General features: G+C 33.8%; 1 protein-coding gene across 2 annotated transcripts in view; it reads right to left on the bottom strand.

Moving 5' to 3' along the window:
• XRCC4 (X-ray repair cross complementing 4) overlaps positions 1-26,730 on the bottom strand; it is a 341,036-nt gene that overhangs the window by 200,975 nt on the left and 113,331 nt on the right. For both annotated transcript variants that reach the window (XM_066381792.1, XM_066381793.1), the window contains exons 4-6: positions 17,734-17,900; positions 9,154-9,306; positions 8,030-8,133 (exon numbers count right to left, since the gene is read on the bottom strand). In XM_066381792.1, the coding sequence (XP_066237889.1) occupies positions 8,030-8,133; positions 9,154-9,306; positions 17,734-17,900 (424 nt within the window). The remainder of the gene's footprint in view (positions 1-8,029; positions 8,134-9,153; positions 9,307-17,733; positions 17,901-26,730) is intronic.

Genomic DNA, 26,730 nt, shown 5'->3' with positions numbered 1-26,730 from the left:
CTTTAAAATATAAAATCATACTCACAGATTCTAAGATTTTAACAAATTTGTGTTCTATTTAATAAGTCCAAAGAACTTTAGCAAAGGAAGGGCTCTCAGAGGTGCACTCTGAAGTCAGACTACTTGGGGTTGGAACTCTAACTCTCTAACTTTCCAGCTGTGTTTTCTTGAGCAAGTTCTCTAAAGCAAGATTTCTCACATGAGTTGCATGGAATAGTGAAAAAATTCCTAAGGTCTTACAATTTTGAGAACTGTTTCACAGCACATTATATCCTTCATCACTATGCACATTAGCATATTCAAGACAAAGAAGTTATTCAAAAAAGAAAAAGAATTTGTTTAAATATGTGACCATGTAATTTTTTCTTTTATATGTATTGCCTATTGAAACAGCATAGAAATGATAAGTTATGTCAAGTCACCATACTCTGTAAAATCCTAGTTGTAGATGCTTGAAGCTGGTACAGTTGTAGCCTCCTAGCTGGCTAACCTCAGATTAGAACATCCATTGGTCCAACCCACTTATCAACTGCTGCCAACATCATTACTTCCACCAACACCACTGTGGATGTATCACACTCCAATACTAATTAAGTGAGCTCTCTTTCATCCAGGCATACCAGCTGTCAGTCCTCATGCCCACCCAGGTCTTGACAAATCTTCCACACTGACCAAGATGAGGGAATAAGAAATAGGGCGACAACAATGGGGACAGTGCTATGTAAGAACTCTACAGATTTCCAGTTCTTACCTGTATTTCAGCAATTTCTCAAGCACAAACACTTCATATTGCTGTTTGCCTTTTGTGAATTTAAAGAGCATTGAAATATTTGGGGTTTTATCTAGTTACTTTTTAGGGGAGAGGATTTGCCAACCTCCTCATTTATCCAGAGCCAGTGACAAATGTTCTTAATAGAATTTCTTTTTATTTGTCTAATAACATATAAAGATGTAGAAGTAATTGCTTAGGTGGTTCTATCAGTTATATTTTAACAGTGGGGTATAGAGAAATTATCATAGATTTGCTAACAACTAATGGTACAATTAAGAATTCTCAGGTAAATAAATATTAAGTCAAAATCTGAAGCAATTAACATACAAAGGAAGTGAGGAAGTGAGATACGTCAGACAAAAAAATACTGTATGTTATAATTTATATCTGGAATCTAAACAAGCTGAATTTATAAAATGTTGTAGTAATATAATGTTGTAGTAATATAAAGAAATATAAAAACAAAAATATGGAAGATATATAAAAGTAATTAAGATATAATATTTTAAAAATTAAGGAAATTAAATAAAGTTATGCCATCTGGATAGGAATTAATATAATGGGTGCAGATGTAATATACAGACATTGACTTTCGAGTAGGGTCCAGTTAGTGTGTGTGTGAAGTTATACATAGATAAGAAGTGGCTTGATGTCATAACTGTAAGTTAACGTAAATAAAAATATCTTAAAAAGTGGTTTGATGTAACATTTCAGTAGATTAACATAAAAGGGGTTCCCTGCGAGAAACTCCCAAAAAGGTGGTTTGAGGTGATAATCCTGTAGATTGACACCTGTTAGAAGGCATTGGCCAGAAAAGGTACTAAAGCTGAGGGGCCCCCGCTGCAGTAGTCGCCCAGACTCCAACGTGAACATGGACTGTCTCCACGCCGCTCTGAGCTCTGACCAAAGACAGCCGAGAGGAGCACGCTGACGGGCCCCCTTAAGCTGTACCCAGGCATGCCAGAAGGATTTGTGAGTAATAAATTGCCTGTGTGATTCTTGCAACTAACTCTGTGTGTCAGTTGTGTCTTTCCTCCAGTGGCAGATAGTGTCAGCAATTATTAGTAGCATCCTCATAGCAGCCTCAAGAGTAGTCTCAAAAAGGCTGCCAGCCCTGCTGATCAGTAGGAGTGTCCCACTGCACGGGGAAGTCGAATCAGGGACACCTGATCGACGCAGAGCTTGGGCTGTACAGGGACATAAAAGAAAAAATAAAATGGTAGCTACCAGAGGAATGGGGGTGGGGAAACTGGAGAAATGTTGTGTAAGGGTACAAACTTGCAACCACTAGATAAAATAAGTCCTAGAAATCTAATGTATAGTATAGTGATTATAGTCAACAATACTGTATTATCAAAGTTGCTAAGAGATTATATTGTAATTGTTCTCACTACAAAAAAGAAATGATAAATATGTGGCATGAGAGAGATGTTAGCTAACTGCATAATGATAATCATATTTTAATATGTAAATATATCAAGTCAACATATTATACCCCTTAAACTTATACAATGTTATATGTCAATTATATCTCAACAAAAACATAAAGAATAAGCTCAATAAAAATATGTAGATTCTGGAATTTTCTCCACAAGCGATATATTTTAATTGTTTAATCTGATGATGCTAAATATCTTTCTGGAGAATTTATATACAAATAATACCTCTCTTCCCTTTGGGAGAAAAAGTGTTCTCCTTATTCTGCTGCATCAATGGCAATTTCCTTAATGTTAGAAAATTTCTAAGGATTTTTACATTATCTCAAAAGAGACGTGAAATGTGGTTAATTTATTGTTATAAAAGGCAAATACTATCTCATTTTCCCCTCCTGAGTTACCAAAGCATTTAACCTTTCTGAGCCTCTGTTCTTTCATTTGAAAAATAATGAGCTTGAACTACATAGAAGATATAGAACTATACAAGATAGATTTCTCAGGCATATAATGTCATTCTCCAGCAACACTACTAATGTGGAAAAGCCCACATTGCTAGGAAATACACTCAAATTGCTTTGCCAGTTTTGTGATAGACTTTATTATTTATTAAATCAAGATTTTTATTTACAATTTATAAATAAGTAAGTCTATGACACAAGTTGGATAGCATTAAGGGAAGAATCTGTGATTGTAAAGCTGAACTTGTGAGTAATCTCTGGCAGTACATGTTGTTATCCCCTCTGTGAAGAGACATTCACTATTCGAGGCAACAAGCTCTTTGATACTTGGAAATTTTGGATTCTGTTCTATTTTTAAAAGCTAGTATATCAGTATTCATCAACTGTTTGACATAGTCATTCATTTAGTTTCAAAAAGGCTTTTCTATAATCACACTTCCTTTCAGGAAGCCCACCAAATAAGAAGAAGCCTAAATTACTGATAGCAATTTCACAGGGACATTCTGGTTGGTTAAGAAGCAGGAGTAATTAAACTAATGTGCTAATCTCGAAGTAATAATTATGCAGAAAATTAACAAGAAAGCTTATTTTATTTGTTTTTAGTGGTTGTGTACCTTTAATGTGAAGCTAAAATGGATAAAACTTTCTAGAATAAATATTTCTCTTATTTGTACTTTTAAGCAAGGCTGATTTCATTGGTTTCTAATTGTAAGAAAGACTGTCAATTTCTACTAATAAAACTAACTATAATTTTAAAATATTGATTATTTGAATAACTAGAAATAATAGATAACTTAAAATAATTGAGACCATTAAAATAATTCCTCTTTAGGAGTCAAGTAAGTTTTCAAATTGCTTCACAAGAAAGACCCTATTTCTATGAAATAAATGCAACTTTTCCACTAAATATTCATATGCATTTTGAATTATATTACAACTTAAAATGTTTGCTAATAATGACTAAAATTCAAAGAATATTCATATACATTTAAAAACTTTTCACATACAGTTCTATTATTAGAATATCAAATGATTATGAAAAATATAAAATATGTATAATCATAAATTATTTTTAGGTTGTATCAGATATAGTTGGGGTAAATGGCAGGCAACTTTAGATGTATTACTGATAATTCTGGCACTCAAATGTTATATTAATTATGTTTATATCTATATATATTTTGGTGAGGTTCTATTATTCAGAGGACCTAGTTCAATGTGAAGCATCTCAACAATCCTAGACATCAACTGTTGTTTTATAATATCTACTATAACCTAACAAGTTTCCATTGAATTAAAACAAACAAACAAATTTAAAAAACCCACTTTGGAGCCAGGAGGAGTCCTGACTAACTAGGAAATCCTTAAAGTCACAAGAGTTAATACCACTAGATGGGGAGTGAAAACGGCCCATCTTCATTTGTAATGAAGGGGTTGAGCTAGAAACAGAGATCCCAGTAACAACCTTAATCTAAAGAAATAAAGTTTGTAATACCATTGCTACCTTCTAGATATTCTGTAGGTCCAGACATACAAAAAGTAAATTTTGCTACAGAAAAATATAAAATGTAGTTATTGCACTGGTATAGACTAGACAGGGATGCTTAAATCTCAGAATATTTCAGAGATCTTCTTTTCGCTAATAAACTGTTAATAAATAGGTTTTTTAATACTATTTGGTATAGTTCATATGAGCATGATGTAGTTTATTACATTGGATTACTTGGCATTAGTTATTTCCTCAACAATCCTAATACAGGAAAAAAAATTTAAATTTGGAGAAAAAAGTAATAAAACAGATTGCTTATTCATAGAAACTATAATATCCATATCCTACTTCTGAATACATATATAAATATAAACAGATATTTTTTCTTGAATGAATATTGTGGAATCACTAAATGATCTCTCACAAAAACCTCTTTATCATGCAGGAATGGGATGTAATGTGAACAACTCATGAAAAAATTTGGTTATAATAAATAATAAAAGTACACTTACATAATAAAAATTACTGCCAACTTACACATTTAACAATGTAGAAATGGCTTTCTGAAAGATTGAATACATGTATTAAATCCAATTGATTTCCTTTCCTCTTGTTTTTATTATAGGAAAAGCACACATGTACCTGCAATATCTAAAATAAATTCACATATTTACTTATACTCTAAGGATAAGTATTTTATTGTCAAGAACAAGTGTAGAAAGAAACTGTTACAGCTCTGCCCCACGCATGTAGTAAGAATATGTAAAATACCAAAAGACAAAGCTGTGATTAAAAAAAAATCCCATGTTCTAAGAATATATTTTATCTCTGTAAAAGAATGAATTATTGAATATGGTAAATTATAAGGAGGCTCGCTTTGCTGTTTAACATGTACAATGTTTTTCCTCAGGTCTATAGAAACTGGTTCTTAATTCAATACCAAATAGTTTAGAAACGAGGTTCACTGTTTTCCTAGCAAACTTCAGTTTCCTGAGTATTCCTCACTAAAGCAGAAGCAGAGGGATAGTTAAGGCTCTATTAAAATGCTCTTAATTCTTGACATCAAAACTTGCCAAAAGCAATTAAATGCAAAAAAAAAAAAAATAGAATTAGAGGTCTATACATCAAATATATATGTATGAACTAGATATGAGTTAAAGAAAATATGCCATGTAAAGTAAAAAAATAATCAAGGAACTAAACATTTTTGAAGGGAAGAGAAATTTTGCCAAATTTAAATACTAACTTAAAAAGATTTGCTTAAAAGAAACAACACATAAAGGACCCCATTCTCATTTACCCAAATTTAACCACATATTTTCTCTTCAACAATAATTTTCATCTACTTGGTGAGATGCTCTGAATAAGGAAGAAAATCAAAGGCCATTGAATTTAATAAAAATTGTGAATGTTTAAATTGGAATGAGTATAGATATTCTTTGTGAGCTTTTGGTTACATTTTATTACTAAAGAATGAGTTAATTTTAAATGGGTCACTAATGTAAAACAAGCATTGCCTCCAAATGAAAAGAAATTTGACTCTGATGTACAAAAGCAAGATTGTGTGATACAATTCAAAACTAATTAGAGTCAGATTAATAAATCAACTAATTTAATCCACACCAGTAAGTTTCCATGATTGCAATTAGATACCTTCCTGTGTGTTTGTACATTTATTCTCCCTTCTTTCCTGTCATTATGCCCATGCCCCTAGTTAAATGAATCCTGCCACTTGTCCATTTGATCCCATCTTCTCTTATCTACCTTGAGACAGTATTCTATCATTCCTTACTTGTACCTTCAAAAGGGCATCCTCCCCAACTTCACATTCATATATTCAACTCCCTATTCAATATCTCAGAATTAATGTTTCTAAAACACAATCCTTAACTTTCCTCTTTCAGTCTTCCCCAACACGATAAGTCAACTGTGTGCCTTCTATATTTCAATCCAACAAACTTATATTATTGGTGCCTATCTTTCTTTCATGACTCAGACTCATTTTATCAGCAACTCTTGCTGCCTCTAAACATATCTAGAATCAGCCTGTTATTACCTTCACTGCTTTTGGTCTGGTCTAAGCCACTCTCATCCCTTCGTTCATTATTGATCTACCTTTCCATGTGTTATATCTTCTGTGCTTGTCACTCTATAGTATACTCTCAACACAACAGCCAGATTAATCCTATTAAAACTGAAAACACTTAATTGTAAAAACATATGTACCCCATGTTCAGTGAAACATTATTTACAACAGTCAAGACATGGAAACAACCTAAGTGTTCTTCTATAGATGACAGGATAAATATGGTACACATAAACAATGGGCTACTATTAAGCCATAAAAAATAATGAAATATTGCTATTTGCAGTGCCATAGATGGATCTTCAAAGTATCATGCTAAGTAAAGTAAGTCAGACAAAAAAGGAAAAGAGCCATCTCTCATATGTGGGATAGAAAACAGAAAGCAACAAATGAACAAATACAACAAACAGACAAACTCAGACACAGACAACAGTATGATGGTTACCAGAGGGGGAGGGGGTGGGGGAAAGCTGAAGCTGGTAAAAGGGGTCAAATACATAGTGACAGAAGGAGACTGGACTTTGGCTGGTGAACACACAATGTAATATACAGATAATGTATTATAGAAGTATATACCTGAAACTTACATAATGTTATTAAACAATGTTACCCCATACATTTTTTAAATTGAAAAATAAAACTTAAATCAGATCATGTTACCTGACTGTTTAAAATTCTACAAAAGTCTCCACTATAACTCAAAGTAAAGTTGAAATCATTACTCTAAGGCCCTACACATGATCTGGCCTCTTTCTGATCTGCACTCCCATCTTTCCATTTTCTCCATATGTCCCTCAGTACTACTGCTTGAAGCTACCCAGCCAGCTCTCCACACCTGGGCCTCTGTAATTAGCTGCTCTGTCGGCCGCAGATGTCCACCCAACATACAGACTATCACCTTCTGACCCACGCCCTTTCGAGTGCTCAGGACAAAATCACAGCCTTCATCCTATGCCTCCCTTACATTTTCTGTCATCTCTCCCTGGTTTAATTATCTGTTCGTCACTTAACATATTTTATATTAAATTTATTCATTTTGTTGTTGTCTGACTAAAATTTAAACTCCACAAAGACAGAAATTTTTCTATTTTCTTCTAAACTCCACACATAATAGAATCAAAAATATATTTATTAAATAAATGAACCCAACATTGATTTTGAGAATATTAGGCTTATGTCATAACCATGGAAGTAGAAAATTAGTTCAGGGGCTTCTGCCTCTAAAAAGATCTATGAAACTCTAGTAAAATAATCCATGGGTTTAAAAATCTGAGGGACTGAGAAAGGCTCAGTTACTTTAAAGTGCCATTTCTGCTTCTCTTCTCACCGACCCCATCTCACCGCATTACAAATCCCTTTTGTGAACAGGGAGGGACAGTCTCAGCCGCAGGGTAAAGCATTCTAGATCACCCTGCTCCATTACACCACCCATAGCTCTAGCTAGACTTCATCCCAAATGTTAAAGGCAGCCAAGTTTGAGTTGAAGATATTTAACATAAAGGCATATCTTGCTTAATGCTTCTGCATCCTTGTTTAACAATAAAGGGTATACCTTGGTTTGTATGTGAAGTGTACATGCTTGCTTGTTTTGTTGTTGCTAATGAATTGCTGCATTTTACAATAAATGTTCATGGTTAACATTAGTGTTTGAGGTTTTAGGCTAAAAACCCTAAGAAATATTTTGTAGAGAATGTTTTTTCATAGCACTTTTCATTATGGATTATTACCATTAAAATTATAAGCCCAAGTAAAATATTCAAAAAAGTGAAATAAATTTACTTATTTTACCTGGAGCTGAAAAGGAGGAATCAGGCAGGTTGTTACCTTCCTCATCAGTACTTTCATTGTAGACTGTATCTCTGTCCACAGCAATGTCAGAACATGCAGTTTCCCTAGAAAAAAAGAAAATGAGAATTATAAATTATTGGCTAACCCCTGACTAGGTAGCCAACTCACTAGTAAGTAATTATAGAAAATATCCCTGGAAAACATTATAATTAAACAAACATATATACATTGAAATTATTAAGATTGAAATGAAAGCACTTTAAAGACTGTATCTTAACTCTCGTAAGAACAAGTTTATCTTTAGCTAATCTAAATATGGTTGTGTGTTTATTATAATCAACTCTTGAATCAGTTTCTTATCACTAATTCATTTATCAAAATACTATTTTCTGTGGGTGACAGTGTTCAGTATTTTACTGATCTCAAAGCCGTTCTGCTTTTTAACTCCTGGAAACTCTGAGTCAGGTACTTTTATATTCTTATTAGGGAGATTCCCAAATAAGGCACAGAAAATTTAAAGGACTTGCCCAAAATCATGTAGCAATATATATGTCAGTGCCAGACCAATATTTGAACTAAACCATCTGACACCAAATGTTATATTCTTTAGACTATGCCATTAGTAAACCTGTGTTTTTTCTCAGATTCAAGGCAACAAACCCAAACCTGTATCTGCAAATGTCTAAAATAATTATAATTGTCTAAGCCATAAAAGCCATTAATCACCTATGATTCTTCCTTAAAAATCAAGTACACATCTACTCTCAGAACCACCTGATTTGAAAATTAACTATTTCTTAGACATCAAGGTTACAAATGTGTGTACCACTCTGTAGTTGTGCAGAAGATGAAAGATTTTAATTAATATATTTCCAAGTGCTAAGAATTAAACAAATAATATTTAGGTAAGCCTCATGCCAGTTTCATGATTTAAGTGCAGGTGTGACAGTGGGCAGATCATGTTGAGAATTCTCCATCCTCCTGCAACAGCAAGAGTAGCCAACCCTAGACTCTCAAGTGACCTCATATTACTAACAAGATGGCACCTAACCTTCATTAAGTTTGGGAAGAAATTACACTTAAATTTATGCATCTGCCATCTCAAAATAAACAGGTCAAAATACCTTTCAGGATCAGTGTTCTTTTCTTCTTCTTGAACTTCACTTAACAATTGATGTAAGCTTCTAATCTTCGCTTTCTTCTCATTCAGCACGAGGACAAACCGCTTATAAAGATCTGTCTCCACAGTTTCCTTAGCGCTAACGCATCTTTCAAACCTGAAATATCAATTAACAAATGTATAAATAAGGCATGCTGTTTTTCATAGCATTGATATTATACAATCAAATACTAAAGATGATTTGAAGAAAACTTTTCAAGGAAAATATAATTAGAAATCATTTTTACATGCTTTCATCGATTTAATTTAAAGTTTTATATTGATAGCTAAACAAATAATTAGAACTTATAGTTTATTAGTGTTAGTAATTTATGTACTGAGATAAGAATCAGAATTGGAAACTGATACCAAAAAAACTTTTAAAATATCTAAATGCCTAAATGCAATAACTCATTCATATGTCTGGTTTATATACAAATGAATATTTTTCTGGGAAAAATTTCAAACAAGAGTAACTAAAGCCTATGTTTCCTTTCCTTTGTTAATATTACTGTAATAGCAACAGTGATCTTGTTTTGTGATTAAGTGATTTACCTAATCTGTTTTCACTAGATTATGAACAGCTCTGGGCCAAGAACAACTCACCGAGTTGTAGCTTATAACCCAGTACCATGCCCACACAGTCACATACGTACAATGAATGAAAGTATACAACTTGAAAGTTCCAGGGAGAGGTTAATGAAAAAGCAAATGTGAAACATTATATATCCCTATTAGATATAGAAGACAAAATAAAATTCTCTTTCATTTCTAATTCTTTCTACAATATTCAAATGAGCTAACAAGAGATTGTACTAATTTTAATCTCCCATAACACTATGTAAAGAAAGTAGAGGTTGCATGTACTTGATATGTGCATGTACACACATAACATGAATAAATATCTACTTAAAGATTCAAATATAAATTATTTCATGTAAAATCTGCTTTTAAATTTAGTCTAGCTCTGCCTAGTTTTCTCTTTACCATATTTTTCATTTGTACTTCTGTTCTTCTATGCAGGTACCCTAGTAGTTTCACTATATGTATATATTTCATATATTTATAATATATTTGCATATATTTATTTTATATTTTATATATGCTAATACATAAAAGTTTTGTAGTGAAATAATTAGAAACAAAAATGTCAAAATTTGATACCTTTGATATATATGCCCTTATGCTTTCAACAACATACCTATTTAGAGATACAAAGAACTAGGGCCTCATGGTATAAAGAGAAACATATGGCAATACATTTTCTGGGAACAACTACAGCACTCTTATAGCACAATCATTGACTGTGAACTCAATTCATAAAGGCATTGTGCCCCTGTGTTTTATTGGCTGCTTTATCTTTAGTACCTAGCACAGAATTGTGCATTCGACAGATACTGAGCAGCTATTTATGAGATAAATGAATAAAGCCAGTGACTTAATATGGGCACCTCGTGAGGAAATGGAGAACAAGTGATTCTGAATTTTATATTTTCACTCCTTTAACAGTGAATATTTTTTCATTTTATTCAGCTTCTAAAAAAATTTGTGGTAAATATTAATATAATAGTACTCCTTCCCTTAAGCAAAGTTCTCTGAGAAACAAGTAAATCAAAAAATTGTGAGGGGAAAAAAAGAGCTAAAGTTGAAGAGTTGCCAATATTGATGGTCTGTTTTAAGTAGAAACATGTCACAGCTTTTGTATTTCAGATATAAAGTGTTATGTAAATGTTATTTCTCATTTTTTGTACTATTTTCTAATATAACACAATAACAAAAATTTTTTAAAATAGAACATACATACTATTAAAATACCTGAGTATATAATAATGAAATACTTTAAACCTATAGAAAGTAAAAACCTATTATAAAAAATGTACACTAGGTATAGAAGGAAAATATCTCAACATGATAAAGGCCATATATGATAAACCATCAGCTAACATCATATTAAATGGCACTAAACTGAAGGCTTTCCCCCTTAAATCAGGAACAAGACAGGGTTGTCCACTCTCTCCACTCTTATTTAATGTGGTACTAGAGGTTCTAGCCAGAGCAATCAGACAAGACAAAGAAATAAAAGGCATCCATATCCGAAAAGAAGAAGTAAAGGTATCACTTTTTGCAGATGATATGATCCTATACATCGAAAACCCCAAAGAATCCACAAAAAGACTACTAGAAACAAGAAGCCAATACAGTAAGGTCACAGGATACAAAATTAACATACAGAAGTCAATAGCCTTTCTATATGCCAACAATGAAACAATTGAGAACGAAATCAAAAGAATAATCTCCTTCACAATTGCAACAAAAAAAAAATAAAATACTTAGGAATAAACATAACAAAGAATGTAAAGGACTTATATAATGAAAACTATAAACCATTGTTAAGGGAAATCGAAAAAGATATAATGAGATGGAAGAATATACCTTGTTCTTGGCTAGGAAGAATAAATAGAATCAAGATGGCTATATTACCCAAAGCAATATACAAATTTAATGCAATTCCCATCAAACTTCCAATGACGTTTTTTAAAGAAATAGAGCAAAAAATCATCAGATTTATATGGAACTATAAAAAACCCCGAATAGCCAAAGCAATCCTAAAGGAAAAGAATGAAGCTGGGGGCATTACAATACCTGACTTCAAACTATATTATAGGGCCACAACAATCAAAACAGCATGGTATTGGCAGAAAAATAGACACTCAGACCAATGGAACAGAATAGAAAGTCCAGAAATAAAACCACATATATATAGTCAAATAATTTTTGATAAAGGGGCCAACAACACACAATGGAGAAAAGAAAGCCTCTTCAATAAATGGTGCTGGGAAAACTGGAAAGCCACATGCAAAAGAATGAAACTGGACTACAGTCTCTCCCCCTGTACGAAAATTAACTCAAAATGGATCAAAGATCTAAACATAAGACCTGAAACAATTAAGTACATAGAAGAAGACATAGGTACTCAACTCATGGACCTGGGTTTTAAAGAGCATTTTATGAATTTGACTCTACAGGCAAGAGAAGTGAAGGCAAAAATTAATGAATGGGACTACATCAGACTAAGAAGTTTTTGCTCAGCAAGAGAAACTGATAACAAAATAAACAGAAAGCCAACTAAATGGGAAATGATATTTTCAAACAACAGCTCAGATAAGGGCCTAATATCCAAAATATACAAAGAACTCATAAAACTCAACAACAAACAAACAAACAATCCAATAAAAAAATGGGAAGAGGATATGAATAGACACTTCTCCCAGGAAGAAATACAAATGGCCAACAGATATATGAAAAGATGCTCATCTTCTTTAGCTATTAGAGAAATGCAAATCAAAACGGCAATGAGATACCACCTCACACCTGTTCGATTAGCTATTATTAGAAAGACAGGTAATAGCAAATGTTGGAGAGGCTGTGGAGAAAAAGGAACCCTCATACACTGTTGGTGGGAATGTAAAGTAGTACAACCATTATGGAAGGAAGTATGGTAGTTCCTCAAAAAACTGAAAATAGAACTACCTTATGACCCAGCAATCCCTCTACTGGGTATATATCCCAAAAACTCAGAAACATTGATACGTAAAGACACATGCAGCCCCATGTTCATTGCAGCATTGTTCACAGTGGCCAGGACATGGAAACAACCAAAAAGCACATCAATAGATGACTGGATAAAGAAGATGTGGCACATATACACTATGGAATACTACTCAGCCATAAGAAATGATGACATCGGAACATTTACAGCAAAATGGTGGGATCTTGATAACATGATACGAAGCAAAATAAGTAAATCAGAAAAAACCAGGAACTGCATTATTCCATACGTAGGTGGGACATAAAAGTGAAACTAAGAGACATTGATAAGAGTGTGGTGGTTACGGGGGGGAGGGGGGAATGGGAGAGGGAAAGGGGGTGGGGAGGGGCACAAAGAAAACAAGATAGAAGGTGACAGAGGACAATCTGACTTTGGGTGGTGGGTATGCAACATAATTGAACGACAAGATAACCTGGACTTGTTATCTTTGAATATATGTATCCTGATTTATTGATGTCACCCCATTAAAAAAATAAAATTATTAAAAAATAAAAAATAAAAACCTCACCAAAAAAAAAAATGTACACTAAAAGTCTTGTATATCATAATTTATTATATAAAATTTTAAGAATGGTAACCAAATAGTAATTTATCTAATTAAAATACATAGTTTCCATATTAAACACTTAAATAATTCCTAATTGAATGAGTCTGCGCACTATTCAACATGAATTTAAAAATGAAAAGATATCAAAATAAAATATGTAATTTGTCTAAACTATTATTCATCTAAATAGTGTCATGGTCACATTGTCAAAGGCAACAACATTGCTATAGTAGGAGAGCAAACTTGGTAGAATAAATAGCATTCTATGAGTTAAACTTGCTCAGTTTTAACATAACTTTAAGATTTATTGCAAGCAAATTTCTGATCATCAAACTGGATAACACTTCCTAAACAAAGCTGGGGGTGGGGATTGGTTGGGACAGAATATGACTGTGAACATTTTCAGGAAGTAAATTTACTCTTCATTATTAATTTATCAACAAATTCAGAGAATGCTATCCTTTTATTCACTATTAGGTTACTAAAGGTGACCTACCATCCCCCCATAAACTATATTTAATGCCATTATGTTACTATTCCTTCCATATTACTTGTCTCATGCCAACCATCTACCCCAAGAACAAAACAGGTATTAGTAAGTGGGGCCATTCAGTGGAGGAGAGACGTGGGATTCACTGCTAAGTTTAGTGGTACTAAAGGAGAACTCATATATAATTAGATCAGACCACAATTAGTCCAAGTTCAAACCTGATGAAACCATAAAAATAACTTCAAACAGGAAAGGCCTAGATAACACTTCATCTTTGCAGTGATGACTGGGACAAGAGAAAAATATGTTGTTTAATTAGTAACTTATGACTGAGGTATCTAGGAACTTGGACCAAAGGATAGTACAATAATTTGTTTTGCTTTGAGAGAGGTGGGTAGAGAAAGAGACAGGAACATCGAGCTGCTCCTGTATGTGCCCTGACCAGAAAATCGAACGGCCAACCTCCATGCTCTGGAATGATGCTTCAACCAACCGAGCTATCTGACCAGAAAATGATAGTAATTTTAAAAAATTAAAAGAATAAAAACTATAAAAAAAAACCCTGAATATTCACAATACAATATTTAGAGGGAAACAAAGAATCTAAGAATAACAAGTTTAAAAAACAACAAAAATAAAAGCAAAACAAGGCAATTTCATACAGAAATGTACCCCCCCAAAATAACAGATTAAATGATAACCCCAAATAAAACAATAGATTCATAAATGAGAACATGTTTGAAACAGCACAGTAATCCTAACATGTACAATCAGTTCTGGACACATTTATACTCAGGTCAGGGTTGTACAGCAAAAGAAAATATAAACGGAGTTCAGAGAACAAAGAATGCTAAAAAGTACTGGAAAGGAAAGCTGTGCTCAAAAGATTTAATACACCTTAAGAAGGGAAGAAGATGGTAAACATCTGTTCCTCATCCTTTCTGAGGACAGAACAAGAGGAAATGGCCTTCAACAACAGCTTGAAAGACTTAAGATTACCAGTAGAGGGAAGGAACACTTTTCTAACTGTGACTGTCCTTAAATACTGTAATGGGCTAACAAGAGGGGTTGAAAATATCTCTTGAGGTCTTTAAAAATCAGACTGAATTCATTTTAATGTAATGTGACCTTAATTTGAAGGCAGAGAGATGGAATATTAAAACTTTCAAGGTCTCTTCTTATTCTAATGATTCAATGTGTCTACCCAATTCAATTTGCTGAAAACTGTCTCAAATTAGAGGTTTAATAACTAAAATCAGAATAAAGCCTGAGAGTTTCTAACTTGATGTCTGAATGCAAGCAAAAGACCTATTCAGTAACATGGAACATGGGAGTTATTTAAAATTAAATAGTAAAAATTAGTGAAATAAGTATCGCTAATAGTGTAAGGATTTACATACATATTTCTAATGTTTTCTTTATCTAAACTATACAAAATTAAATTTATCAGCAATGTCACTTGTTCAAAATAGAACTAAGACCACAATTATTAAAAAGTAAATAAAATAACAGCAAATAAATATATTAAGTCTATACATTAAGGCTCATGCTTTTTAATCATACTGTAATTCTTCATTCCTTATTCAAACTTTATTTTCCCTCATTCCAAATGGAAATAGTTTTAGAGTTGGCTCTGATTATAATAATAATGCATATTTAAATACCAAAATATATGCAAAAATAAAGTATGAAAAATAATACATTAATAAATAATAATACAAGATTAAACTCTGTTTTGTATACTCACAATTGTAAACCTTCTTTTGCCACACCCTGTAGATAAAGCTACTAACATACCATCTGGTATATAATCAAGAACCTAGAATTCTCTAGCATGAACTCTCAGTTTGGAGGGTTACCCCAATAATCCAGTATTTACAAAAAAATAAAAATAGCTGAAGCATAGTAAGGCAGGTAATAAGATACATGGCTGTACTTTTCATCCAATAAAAAACTTTTTCCACAATAACACAAAGGCACTTTCTGCATACCGTATTTTTTGCTCCATAAGACGCACCTGACCATAAGACACACTTAGGGTTTTAAGGAGGAAAATAAGAAAAAAAATATTCCGAACCAAAGGGTGTATTAAAATATTTAATAAAATAACATATTTTTCGCTCCATAAGACGCACAGGCATTTCCCCCTCCCACTTTTGGAGGGGAAAAGTGCATCTTATGGAGCGAAAAATAGGGTAGTTCAGAAAATACCAACTCAAGCATCTGTGTGCCTTAATTATGTGTACTTCTCACACATTACAGCACAGGGCACAATTTCTCATCTTTGTTCCCTGCTGCTTTCTCTTCTATGGCAGTGCTGTTGAATATTGATGAGATAATACCTTTTCAACCTCTGGAAGATATTTTAAAGCAATTTGTCCAAGTACCAAGTAACCAATCTACATTTCTGTGGGCAATTTTTGGATCAAATATCCTATCATCCTAGGGTATTTTGAGTTTTTAATATAATGGCTTATCATGCACACAATACATCTCCTTTAATTTATTTGATATACAAGTAGGCCCAAAAGCATGCATTCTAACAGAGATATTTGATACTGATTCAAACATGAATAAAATACAAGTTAAAGAGCAAAATTCTTATTTTTTCTATGGCTTCCTAGTAGTTATATCTATCTAAATAGACATAGATGATATAGATATGGATATAGATATAGATAGATATAGACAGATATAGATATATGTAATGTAGTTGATTCAGTTTCACTAATTTTATATGACTGAAGACAAAATTAATTCAGAACTAAAAGAGAACTACTTTCTTAATATAATAACTGAAAGCCAAATATAACCAGGTAGTAGGAACTTGATTTTGTATGTCTTTCATTAATTAATAAAAATTATTAAATGAAGACAAATCATTTCTTTTAGTCAACCTCATTTTTATGTACATATATTAATAATACCCTTCACTTATTCTTCATGTACACCCCCATCTATACTTACTAATGTCCATAAAAACAATCTCACTGATTGTCCTAAAAAGACTCTAAATTAGAATAATATCCTTATGCATTAGAGCTATGACTAGTTCAAATGAAAATATCTACTGGACACACTGGATGTAATAATAATAATTATTATATATATTCCATATAATTCTTTCAGATATTATTAAGATATATATGTACAAACATATGCATGTTATACTATATATGTATCTGTAGAGATACAATGTTCATAAGATACATTTTATTTTCTTCAAACATCTGGAGTTACAGTAAAGTGACACAGGCTAAACCTTGGGCCCACCTCGATTATAACATAGTTGAGAAAATGCATAAGGAAAAAAAAGTGACTTTCCTTTTCACCTTTTAAAAAACAAGAGGAAAAATCAGGAGAATAAAAGGCTTTCAAATGTCTTTTCCAGTAGTCACAATTACTTCATCTTTTAAAAATGCTGGTAATATGAATTTTCGATCAATCAAAAAAAAATAAGTCTCCAATAGGAGCCAAAACACACATAATTTGAAATAGTTGCCATTCATATAAAAATTCCAAATAAGGAATCCATTGTTCTTATTTATGTTTCGTATCTTTTCTTATTCACTACTAATCCTATAACTTGAGCTAAAATAACCCTTATAAGTATCAACTTCTTAAATTTTTATTAATATTAATTGATTCTGATTCTCATTGCCCAATTACTCCTTATCATTTATAAGTTTGCTAGTGCAACTAAAATACAAATTATCTAAATGTTAATGTATTACTATAAAGTACAATAGTGACTAATAATTTAATTTAGTTATATTATTTAAGGTAAAATTAATGGCAGACTTATTTGACATATATGCTACAAATTTACAAACCATTACCTTAACACTACAATAATCTAAAGAGAACTTAGTGTTTTCATAATACATTATATACACACCGTCCTTGAACATCATTCCAATCTCTCAGAAGCCTTTCATTTTCTTTCCGCAGGTGCTCATTTTTGGCTTGGTTGTCTGCAATGGTGTCCAGACAGTAACAAATAAGTCTTCTAATGACTTCAGCTGGGCTTGCAACTTTCTCTAGGTTGAAGGAACCAAGTTTGAACTAGGATGAAAGGAAAAATTATTAGCTTTGAGAGATTATCAAAATTGAGTAGCCCAGTTTTAAATACTTAAAATTTATTCTGAGGAGGTCAAGTTTGATTGAAATACACTAAGTACATTTACCAGATATAGAGTGAACAAAAAAACTGGGCAACTTCCAACTTTCTTAGTAAAGTTTATCATATAAATCAACATATAACCTAAGAATAATTTTTGTAAGTTGTAAGTCACTCTGCCACCTCCTAGCAGGAGAAAAAAAAACCATAAACACCATATAAGCATATTATCACGTTTGCTACCTTATTTAAGTCACTCACCTCAGATTAAGAAAGTGAATTATACATGAAATGTGTGTGTGTGTGTGTGTGTGTGTGTGTGTGTGTGTGTGTGTGTGACAGAGACAGAGAGAGACACAGAGAGGGACAAACAGGAAGGGAGAGAGATGAGAGGCACCAATTCTTCGTTGCGGCACCTTAGTTGTTCATTGATTGCTTTCTCATATGTGCCTTGACCAGGGGAATACAGCAGACCAAGTAACCCCATGCTCAAGCCAGCAACCTTGGGCTCAAGCTGGTGAGCCTTGCTCAAAACAGATCCAGAGACCTCGGGGCTTCAAACCTGGATCCTCCACATCCCAGTCCGATGCTCTATCCATTGCGCCACCGCCTGATCAGGCTACATGAGAGTTTTTAATGCTAGTTTTTGTTCATATTGATGGTAAAATGAAATAATTGACTTCAGTTATTTCTTAAGTAAGAGCAAAATTTTGGTAACAGCTAAGAGAAGTGTAGGGTTTTAGAAAACTGATAAACCTGGGGACAACATAGAGAGTATCAAAACCAGTAACTTATTACTATCAATTATAAACAATAATGTCAATTGTCAAGCTTAAATGCTTTTGTACAAAGGTAAGACAAGAAAATCTTAATTCGTATTCTAGTGGGCACTTTAACAAGATCATATAATATAGTTCCAGTTATAATTATGAAATTCTGAAGGGAACACAAGTTCTCCTCTTTGGTAAAGATACTGAAACAATAATTAACAATTACAATTAGCCTTACTATTAAAATTGTAATTATTGAAAGAATCAGTAAGATTTTGAATTAATTTTTGTATATGGGGATAAACTATAATGTAGTTTCATTATTTTGCACATGGTTTTCCACTTTTTTCAGCACCATTTATTGAACAGACTTTCTTTTCTCCATTGTGTGTTTCTGGTTCCTTCATCAAAAACAACTTGCCCATATAGGTGTGGTTTCATTTCTGGGCTCTCAATTCTACTCAATTGGTCTGTGTGTCAATTTTTCTGCCAATATCATGCTGCTTGTATTATCATAGCTTTGTAGTATAACATGATATCTCCAGCTTCATTCTTTTTCTCTCAAGACTGCTTTGACTATTCAATGTCTTTTGTGGTCCCATATAAATCTGATGCTCTTTTCTTCCATTTCTTTAAAAAATGAAATTGGAATTTTGATGAGTATTGCATTAAATCTTCCTATTTCCCTGGATAATAAGGCCATTTTAACTATGTTGATTCTTATAATCCATGAACACAGAACATCTTTCCTTTTCACTGTTTCTTTTTCAATCTCTTTTGATAATGCTTTGTAGTTTTCAGTATATAGGTCTTTCACATCCTTTGTTAAGTTTATTCCTAGGTATTTTACCCTTTTGGATGCAATTACAAGAGAATCTTTTTTTCATTTATTTTTCTGGTTTCATTGTTAGTATATAGGAAAGCAGTGGATTTTGTACATTGATTTTGTATCTTGTGACTTAAACTTGGTTAATGTCCTGGGAACTAAGATTCAACTCCTTTTTAAAGTGGTACCAGAAGGATGTCCTGTACAAACCTCAAATTTCAAATTCCAAAAGAGAACCCACTGTCCATCTTTCTCAACAGTGGACTAGTACCTCCCTGTGTATTCCACTAAACATTCACCATTTGGTTATAATTGGGTGATCTAGTGTAGTGTTTTTCAACCAGTGTGCCGCGGCACACTAGTGTGCTGTGAGACATAGTCAGGTGTGCTGTGGGGAAATTAAACATGGGTCCCCAAACTACGGCCCGTGTGCCGGATATGGCCCGCGGAGACTATTTATTCGGCCCACCGCCAGCTGCCTTCATCCGAACATAAACATTCCCCTCACAATCCCTCCAGCTATCAGCCACAGGAAGAATGGAGGCACAGGGAACACTCACTGACCAATCACCTTCTAGGATTCATCCCGACCACTAGTGATGAACCAATAGTAGGCCGCCTCTCATCCACACCCAGGAAGGTCCCGCCGCTCGGGCTGCCATGCACTTGTCATTGTGTGGCCATGGCGAGTAGTTGAAGCTGCTACTCCTCCCCATGGTCCCGATTTCTAATCCTGGTCAGGACTGGAGGTAAATGTTGCCACCACTTGATGAAGCCTCAGCCTTAGCTGGTTATGTCTATCCTGATGGTGTATATAGATACTTCACCTTTTTCTTTTTAAAAGAGGCCCCTGCAGAGGGTGATATACAATGCATCACAATGCATCATAATGTTATCTATATTGTATATGGCCTCCTGAAGGGTCATCTTCTTAAAGAGCTCAAATCTCTATATACACCATCAAAACAGACAGAACCAAGGCCCCTGCACCCAGCTGACCATGGGATTTGAACCCACAACCTCAGGGAGAACTCTAGTATTTATCAGAATCCTTACCTACAAAGAAAACTTCTCAATCTGACAGTAGAGATGCTCTGAGGACATATGATGTTACACAAGTACTCAATATTTTTCTAAAATTGATTTTGTCCAGCCTCTATATAGAGAGAGTATTTGCCAAATTGATTTGAACCCATAACCTTGATGAAAGCTCCAGTATCTATTAGCGGGACTGTATATATGAGGGATGTTATATGGGACTGTATATATGAGGGATGTTACATGGGACTGTATATATGAGAGGGTTATCCTTTTTTATTTAACTTTTTTTAAAAAAATGTAATTTATTTAAACTTTAAATAAATTCTAACAGTTGGAGTGTCATTTTGTGTCATTTTGGTAGATGGTGTGCCCCAGGATTTTGTAAATGTAAAAAATGTGCTGCGGCTCAAAAAAAGTTGAAAATCACTGGTCTAGTGGGTGAGTATGAACATCCATCGTAGCATTAAATTATTCATTTTCCCCCCCTTGTACTAAGCTAAAAGCTGCAAAGGATTGGGGCTATCTTTTTTTTTTCTTTACTCATATTAGTATCCCATTCTTACATGGTAAAACATAGAATGTATTTATTCATTCAGTACCTATACCCAGCCATGCGTTGCTGTGGCTCAGTCTGGTTAAATGGAAAAGAAAGAAAAGAGAAAGCACACATTTAATTTCACAATGCTTGTGGGTATACAATATTTTTTGTTGTTCCATTGTCTGTGCAGATATAGAGATGGTCTGGTTTGCCAATTCTAGAACACACAGCATATAATTGTCCATGTGAGAAGCAATCCGTGTCTGGATCTAAACCACACAATTCTAAAGATTGGCCCTGAGCTTTGTTGATGGTGATTGCAAATGCCAATCAAATTGGGAACTGCAATCTCTTTTTTTTTTTTATGTCATTTTTTTAAATTAAATTTAATGCAGTGACATTGATAAATCAAGGTACATATGTTGAGAGAAAATATCTCTAGATTATTTTGACATTTGATTGTGCTGTATACCCCTCCCCCAAAGTTAAATTGTCTTCTGTCACCTTCTATCTGGTTTTCTTTGTGCCCCTCCCCTCCCCTAACCCCTCTCTCTTTTTTCACCCCCTCCCCCCTCCCCCAACCCCCAGCCCCTGTTGCCATCACATTCTTGTTCATGTCTCTGAGTCTCATTTTTATATCCATTCTATGTATGGATTCCTTTTAGTTTTTTTTCTGATTTACTTATTTCACTCCGTATAATGTTGTCAAGGTCCATCCATGTTATTGTAAATGATCCGATGTCATCATTTCTTATGGTTGAGTAGTATTCCATAGTATATATGTACCAAAGCTTTTTAATCCACTCGTCCTCTGATGGACACTTGGGCTGTTTCCAGATCTTCGCTATTGTGAACAATGCTGCCACAAACATACGGGTGCATTTCTCCTTTTCGAGCTGATCAATAGTGCCCTTGGGGTATATTCCTAAAAGTGGGATAGCTGGGTCAAAAGGCAGTTCAATTTTCAGTTTTTTGAGGAATCTCCATACTGTTTTCCATAGTGGCTGCACCAGTCTGCATTCCCACCAGCAGTGCAGGAGGGTTCCCTTTTCTCCACATCCTCGCCAGCACTTATTCTGTGTTGTTTTGTTGATAAGCGCCATTCTGACTGGTGTGAGGTAATATCTCATTGTGGTTTTAATTTGCATTTCTCTAATGATTAGTGATGTTGAGCATTTTTTCATATGCCTGTTGGCCATCTGTATGTCCTCTTTGGAGAAGTGTCTATTCATTTCTTTTGCCCATTTTTGGATTGGGTTGTTTGTCTTCCTGGTGTTGAGTTTTACAAGTTCTTTATAAATTTTGGTTATTAACCCATTATCAGACGTATTGTCAAATATGTTCTCCCATTGTGTAATTTGTCTTTTTATTCTGTTCTTGTTGTCTTTAGCTGTGCAAAAGTTTTTTAGTTTGATATAGTCCCATTTGTTTATCCTGTCTTTTATTTCACTTCCCCGTGGAGATAAATCAGCAAATATATTGCTCCGAGAGATGTCCGAGAGCTTACTGCCTATGTTTTCTTCTAAGATGCTTATGGTTTCACGGCCTACATTCAAGTCTTTTATCCATTTTGAGTTTATTTTTGTGAGTGGTGTAAGCTGGTGATCTAGTTTCATTTTTTTGCAGGTAGCTGTCCAATTTTCCCAACACCATTTGTTACAGAGGCTTTCTTTACTCCATTGTATTTCCTTACCTCCTTTGTCAAATATCAGTTGTCCATAGAACTGTGGGTTTATTTCTGGGTTCTCTGTTCTCTTCCATTGATCTATATGCCTGTTCTTATGCCAGTACCAGGCTGTTTTGAGTACCATGGCATTGTAGTATAACTTGATATCAGGAAGTGTGATACCTCCCACTTTATTCTTCTTTTTTAAGATTGCTGAGGCTATTCGTGTCCTCTTTTGGTTCCATATAAATTTTTGGAATATGTGTTCTATATCTTTGAAGTATGTCATTGGTATTTTAATTGGTATTGCATTGAATTTATAGATTGCTTTGGGTAATATAGACATTTTAATGATGTTTATTCTTCCTAACCATGAGCACGGTATATGCTTCCACTTGTTTGTATCTTCCTTGATTTCTTTTATCAATGTTTTGTAATTTTCCAAGTACAAGTCTTTAGTCTCCTTGGTTAAGTTTACTGCTAGGTACTTTATTTTTTTGGTTGTAACTGTGAAGGGGATTGTTTCCTTAATTTCTCTTTCTGACTGTTCATTGTTGGTGTATAAAAATGCTTCTGATTTCTGAGTATTGATTTTATATCCTGCCACTTTGCTGAATTTATTTATCAGGTCCAGTAGTTTTTTGACTGAGACTTTAGGGTTTTCTATATACAATATCATATCATGTGCAAATAATGATAGTTTTACTTCTTCTTTTCCAACTTGAATGCCTTTTATTTCTTCTTCTTGTCTGATTGCTGTGGCTAGGACTTACAGGACTATGTTAAATAAGAGTGGTGAAAGGGGGCACCCCTGCCTTGTTCCTGATCTTAAGGGTATTGCTTTTAATTTTTTCCCATTGAGTATGATGTTGGCTGAGGGTTTCTCATAGATGGCTTTTATCATGTTGAGGTATGTTCCCTGTATTCCCACTTTGCTGAGAGTTTTGATCATGAATGGGTGCTGGATTTTATCAAATGCTTTTTCTGCATCTATTGAAATTATCATATGGTTTTTCTCCTTCTTTTTGTTTATGTGATGAATCACATTGATTGGTTTACGAATATTGTACCAGCCTTGCCTCCCCAGAATAAATCCCACTTGATCATGGTGTATGATTTTTTCCATATATTGTTGGATTCGGTTTGCTAATATTTTGTTGAGGATTTTAGCATCTATATTCATCAGAGATATTGGCCTATAATTTTCTTTCTTTGTGTTGTCTTTGCCTGGTTTTGGAATCAGAATTATGCTCACCTCATAAAAGGAGCTTGGAAGTCTTCCTTCCTCTTGAATTTTTTGAAATAGTTTGAGAAGGATAGGAGTTAGTTCTTCTTTGAATATTTGGTAGAATTCCATTGTGAAGCCATCGGGCCCCGGACTTTTCTTTGTTGGGAGTTTTTTGATAAGTGTTTCGATCTCATTTGTTGTAATCGGTCTGTTTAGGTTTTCTGATTCTTCCAGATTGATTTTTGGAATATTGTATGTTTCAAGGAATTTGTCCATTTCATCTAGGTTGTCTAGTTTTTTGACATACAGTTCTTCATAGTATTTTCTTACAATATTTTGTATTTCTGTTGTGTCAGTTGTTATTTCTCCTCTCTCATTTCTAATTTTATTTATTTGAGTCCTCTCTCTCTTTTTCTTGGTGAGTCTAGTTAAAGGTTCATCAATCTTGTTTACCTTTTCAAAGAACCAGCTCCTAGTTTCATTGATCCTCTGTATTGTTTCTTTAGCCTCTATGTCATTTATTTCTGCTCTAATCTTTATTATTTCCTTCCTTCTACTACATTTGGGCTTTACTTGCTGTTCTTTTTCTAATTCTTTTAGATGCAGGGTTAAGTTGTTTATTTGAGCTTTCTCTAGCTTCTGAAAGTGTGCCTGTAGTGCTATGAACTTCCCTCTCAGCAATGCTTTTGCTGTGTCCCATAAATTTTGTGTTGTTGTATGCTCATTATCATTTGTTTCTAGGATTTTTTTTATTTCTTCTTTGATCTCATTCTTAATCCATTCATTATTTAACAACCTGCTATTTAGTTTCCATGTGTTTGAGAATTTTTGAGCTTTTCTGCTGTGATTCATTTCTAGTTTCATGCCGTTGTGATCGGAGAGAGTGCTTACTATGATTTCAGTCTTCTTAAATTTGTTGAGAGCACTTTTGTGCCCTAACATGTGGTCTATCCTAGAGAATGTACCATGAGCACTTGAAAAGAATGTATATTCTGCGGCTTTAGGGTGAAAGGTTCTGAAGATATCTATTAAATCGAGTTGATCTAGTGTTTTTAATAAGTCTGCTGTTTCTTTGTTAATTTTATTTCTTGAGGATCTATCTAGTGATGTTAGTGGGGTATTGAAATCCCCTACTATTATAGTATTGCTGTTGATCTCGCCCTTTAAATCCATCAAAGTCTGTTTTATATATTTGGGTGCTCCTATATTAGGTGCATAGATATTTATAATAGTTATATCTTCCTGTTGGATTGCTCCCTTTATCATTATGTAGTGGCCTTCTTTATCTCTTACTATATCCTTTGTTTTAAAGTCCAATTTGTCAGGTATAAGTATTGCTACCCCAGCTTTTTTTTCATTTCCGTTTGCGTGAAATGTTTTTTTCCATCCTTTTACCTTCAATCTATGTGTGTCTTTTGTTCTAAGGTGTGTCTCTTGTAGACAACATATGTATGGGTCCTGTTTTCTTATCCACGCAGCTACCCTATGTCTTTTGATTGGATCATTTAATCCATTTACATTTAAGGTTATTATTGATATGTAGTTGTTTATTGCCATTTTCTTCTTTAAAGGTGTATTCCTTTTTTTGCTGTATTCTTTTCCCACTTTGATCTGTTTACAACAGGCCCCTTAACATTTCCTGCAGTATTGGTTTGGTTGTAATGAATTCCTTGAGTTGTTTTTTGTCTGGGAAGCTTTTTATTTCTCCTTTGATTTTAAACGATAGCCTTGCTGGATAAAGTAGTCTTGGTTGTAGGTTCTTGTTCTGCATTACTTTGAATATTTCTTGCCATTCCCTTCTGGCCTCAAGTGTTTCTGTTGAGAAGTCGGATGTCATCCTTATGGGGGCTCCTTTGTAGGTGATAACTTTTTTTTCTCTTGCAGCTTTTAATATTTTCTCTTTATCGCTTAGCTTTGGTATTTTAATTATGATGTGTCTTGGTGTAGGTTTCTTTGGGTTTCTCTTTAATGGAGTCCTCTGTGCTTCTTGGACTTGTGAGAGTTTCTCTTGCATTAATTTAGGGAAATTTTCAGCTATGATATGATTGAACAACATCTCTATCCCTTGTTCTTTCTCTTCTTCTTCAGGAACCCCTATGATGCGGATGTCATTTCTCTTCATATTGTCACAGAGCTCTCTAAGAGTTTCCTCTGACTTTTTGAGTCTCTTTTCTCTTTTCTTCTCTGCTTTCATGCCTTCATTCCAGTTGTCCTCTAACTCGCTGATTCGATCCTCCGCTCTATCTATCCTGTTTTTAATTCCTTCCATTGTGGTCTTTATTTCTGATATTGTATTTGTCGTCTCCGACTGGTTCTTTTTTATACTTGCTATTTCTTCATTTAGATTTTCAAACTGCCCCTCCATTGTTGTTCTAAGATCCCTAAGCATCCTTACAATCATTATTTTGAACTCCCCATCTGGAAGTTTGATTATTTCCATATCACTCAGCTCATCTCTCAAAGGTGTCTCTTGTGGTTTCATTTGGGTTGCACTCCTTTGTCTTCTCATCATGGTGTTTTATTTGTAAAGTTGATTGAGTCTAGGCTTGGTGTTGTCTGCCTCCAGTTTTCAGTTGTGTTATTTCTAGGTCTTCTTGGGTTGGTATCAGCTATTATTTGTAATCCACTTTCGAATTTGGGCAGCTTTGAAGTCTTGATTTGTTTGTTTTCTTAACAGGTGATAGCCTTGTTAACTGATCTCAGCAG

The sequence above is a fragment of the Saccopteryx leptura genome, chromosome 4 (genome assembly GCF_036850995.1).
Source record: "Saccopteryx leptura isolate mSacLep1 chromosome 4, mSacLep1_pri_phased_curated, whole genome shotgun sequence".
Taxonomy (NCBI): Eukaryota; Metazoa; Chordata; class Mammalia; order Chiroptera; family Emballonuridae; genus Saccopteryx; species Saccopteryx leptura.
Note: the sequence above shows the minus strand (reverse complement) of the source record. Positions and strands in the feature narration are given on the sequence as shown.